Source organism: Corylus avellana, chromosome ca6 (assembly GCF_901000735.1).
Source record: "Corylus avellana chromosome ca6, CavTom2PMs-1.0".
Classification (NCBI taxonomy): domain Eukaryota; kingdom Viridiplantae; phylum Streptophyta; class Magnoliopsida; order Fagales; family Betulaceae; genus Corylus; species Corylus avellana.
The window spans coordinates 20565521-20568802 of NC_081546.1; the positions used below are offsets into that span (position 1 = coordinate 20565521).

Here is a 3282-nt window from a genome sequence, read left to right on the forward strand (position 1 = left end):
AGCACATTTTCAGTAGTTTTTCCAACAGTTCAAATTTAATTATCTGCAGATATATATTAACCTGGACCTTGCCTGATGGTATTAGTTAAACATGGAAGATTTTTACCATATGATCTGATGCATCAACCACCTTCATTTCCCAAGAGAATGGCTACATGGAAGAATGAAGAAAGTATGCTTATTATCCCTTTCAAAATTGTATTTATTTGCCTAGTTGAACTAGAGTGGCTGTGAGGTTCTGATCTGCTGCAGAGACTCTGTAGGCAGCTGGTTTGAAGCATCTGATAATGCTATAGCAGCTGCTGCTGTCATGGTTTGGTATTGAGGAGGCAATGGAGCAGCTTGGTGAGTGTAGTAAACTTGTTCATGATTTGGATGGTTGGTGTATTCAAACCCATAATTCCCAGCAGCAGATGAAGCAACAGCTATAGACTGAGATGGATGAAACCCTGCATATTGTTGCTGAAACTGCCTAGATGGGACTTGAACAAATTGAGGATTCGCTGCCGCCACAGCTGTTCTGTATATGCTGGAAGCCATTTCCGACTTAGCAGCGGTCGTCGTCTTTGTGGGGTAGATGGGTGGAATTGCATCCTTGTAAGCTGCAGAGGCAGCAAACATGGCAGGATGTGCAGCCGCTCCGGTCGTGTCGGCTATGTTAGATTGCATAGACATGGTGTATGATTGTGCCTGTGCAACAGAGGGCATTACATACAACGAATATTGCTGATCTGTTGGGTGATGAAGCTGCTGCTGTGAAGTTGGAGCATACACTTGGTAGTAAGATGACATTGGCGCTTGACCTGTGGCTGCAGGGTGAGGCATGTAATGTGCACTGGCATGAAGAAACTGTTGTTGCTGCTGTTGATCCAAAATGTAGCCAGAATCCTGAACTTGTTGCTGTTGGGTGGTTCGGGAACTTGAATCAGGAATCTCATTCTTTGTACTTGGGCTATTAGGAGATCTGTTGTCTCTATGGGCAGCATGAACTTGGTCTTGATAGTACAAAGGTTTTGAGACGGAGCTCGCAGATGCGATGCTACTATCGCTGGATAGTTGGAACGATGAAAATTGTTAGAATATAAATTAGATGATTAACATGATATCGGAGTTTGTCTCCTTTATTTTCCCCAATTTTAATTACATATTCTAAGTGTTTTGCAGTTTGACCTCACATGGGAGAGTGTTATAATATAAATTAAAGAGATCACACTACCGGGTTGATGTGGTGTGATCTCTCATAGCATTTGGTGGATGTAACGTGGATACTTGTTTTATATATAGTATTTTTTTAAAAAAAAATTAAATAATAAGAGCTGATTTAACAAAACTAACCAATTCAAAATGAGATTATTGTTTTCAAGATCAGAAAGGGAAAGGTAGGATCAGGTTAATTTTCAATCTTCCCCTCTGTTTCAAATGGAAACCATTGTTGGGCTCAAATCAAATAATTTCAGAAATACTCGTCGCAGTGAACAAAAAAGGCAAAAATAACTTCACTCTGATTATGAATTTCTTCAGATTATGACATGAGCAATCAGAGAAAGAAACTAGCACAATCAAGGGATAGAAAATAGAAAAAATTGGCGATATATACGCACCTGGCAACCGAATCCGGCGAAGGCAGACTATAACCTCCAGGTCCTCCACAAGCCTTCATATGCACTGGCTGCAGCGGCAATGGAGGCTTTCGAAACCCAACCGGAACCCCCTGATCCGATCTCTCATCATCGGAGAAAACCCGACTCGCCGTCTCATTAGAAACAGCCGTAGGAATAGCCGCTGACGCCGCAGTACTTGCAGAAGCCATAACTGTAGGAAGTGAAGGAGGAGGAGCAGACAAAACACCAAACGTATCATCTTGCTTCAACCCACTTGGCGCAAAACTTATCTGCGCAAACTGTTCCTCCATGCCAAGCTTCTGATCCTCAACACGAACACGAATAGGAGGCAGGTTAGACATGGAAGGCGACGAAGAAGATGACCCATATGATGAAGAGTTCTCCACCATAGGTGAATCGTGCATCGAATGCACATCATGAACATTGCTCGTCACCTGTTTGTTATTATCACCCAAAGAATTATCAGCTACCTGAGCCTCCAAATCGTTGCAAGAATCACTACCGCGAACCCCATCGAGATTTAACATGCACCCAGTTGCTGAATCAGACAGCCCTCTAGGAAGTAGCCCGGCATGGTTGAGCGCGTCGACGAACCACGTCTCGGACTTGGCATCGTCGAGGAGCGATCCCATGGAGGCTGCAGCCTCGGGCTTGGAGAAAAAGAGAAACAAACGCAGACGTGAAGCGGGTTTCAATTTCGTCCCTGAGGTCGTACGGTCGTACTCTTCGATCATGTTCTCCAGGTCTTCGTCGGTGGAGACGGATATAAGGGAGTCCAAATCTTCGTGGGGAAGCTGGTACTTGAGCGTGAAGGGTCGGCCGTTGAGGAGAGTGTGGGAGAGACGAGAGCAGAGGTCCGAGAGGGAGGAGTGGCGGTCGACGACCACGATGCGGGTCTCGCCGCTGACATAGCAGAGGGATTTGTCATGGGGGCGGGGGATGATGTGGCCGCCGTAGCTGCACATGAGGCGGAGCTTGGCGCCTGGGACAGGAGGGAGAGGCTCGTCGAGCCAGCTGGTTTCTGCGTGGCGGGAGCGCGGGGAGGAGTCGGCCGAGTCTGGGTAGTTCGCTTGGATGGTGGTGGCATTGGTGGTGGAAGCGGCGGTGGGGAGGGGTGGGAGAGGTGGTGGATCCATTGGAGATGGGGGGGTCTTTTCAGTTGAGGTTGTGGGTTTGGTGGAGGAAGAGTTGGGCTAATGGAAGTTGGTGCTTTTCATTATCTTGTGATACAAGATTGTCTTTTATTCTTTCCTGTTCGAGTTGGAGGTGAAAAAGTCATGGGTCGGCCAACTTGTAATAATGTAATTGCCTTCATCCTTTACTACACACCTTTGAGTATTCAAATATTCAATGAGATGCTTGAAAGGCTACGGGATCTCTTGCTTGTTGAGTAACTTTTACGTAACGAGATTCCATCTAATTTTAAATAATTTGTAGAATTATCAAAATTCAAGCCATTTTTTTACATCCAACAATTTGAAAAATGAAACTTATTAGTCAGAGAGCCAGCCAAAAAGAATTTTTGTTATAAAATGTTTTTATTTACTTTTAAAAGAGACGTTTCTTCTTCAATAAACTAAAAGACAGTTTTTAATTTAATACTTTTATAAAACATAAAGCGCCAAATCCTAATAAAAATATACTAAATTATACATGGATG

At 44.3% G+C, this 3282-nt stretch overlaps 1 protein-coding gene across 1 annotated transcript in view; it reads right to left on the reverse strand.

Annotated features, from left to right (window-relative positions):
• LOC132184595 (uncharacterized) overlaps positions 1-2869 on the reverse strand; it is a 2917-nt gene extending 48 nt beyond the window's left edge. Inside the window, exons 1-2 of the mRNA XM_059598285.1 lie at positions 1602-2869; positions 1-1048 (exon numbers count right to left, since the gene is read on the reverse strand). The exon at positions 1-1048 is cut by the window's left edge and continues 48 nt beyond it. Of these exons, the coding sequence (XP_059454268.1) occupies positions 220-1048; positions 1602-2758 (1986 nt within the window). The 5' untranslated portion in view covers positions 2759-2869 and the 3' untranslated portion in view covers positions 1-219. The remainder of the gene's footprint in view (positions 1049-1601) is intronic.
• Positions 2870-3282: the final 413 nt, after the last annotated feature.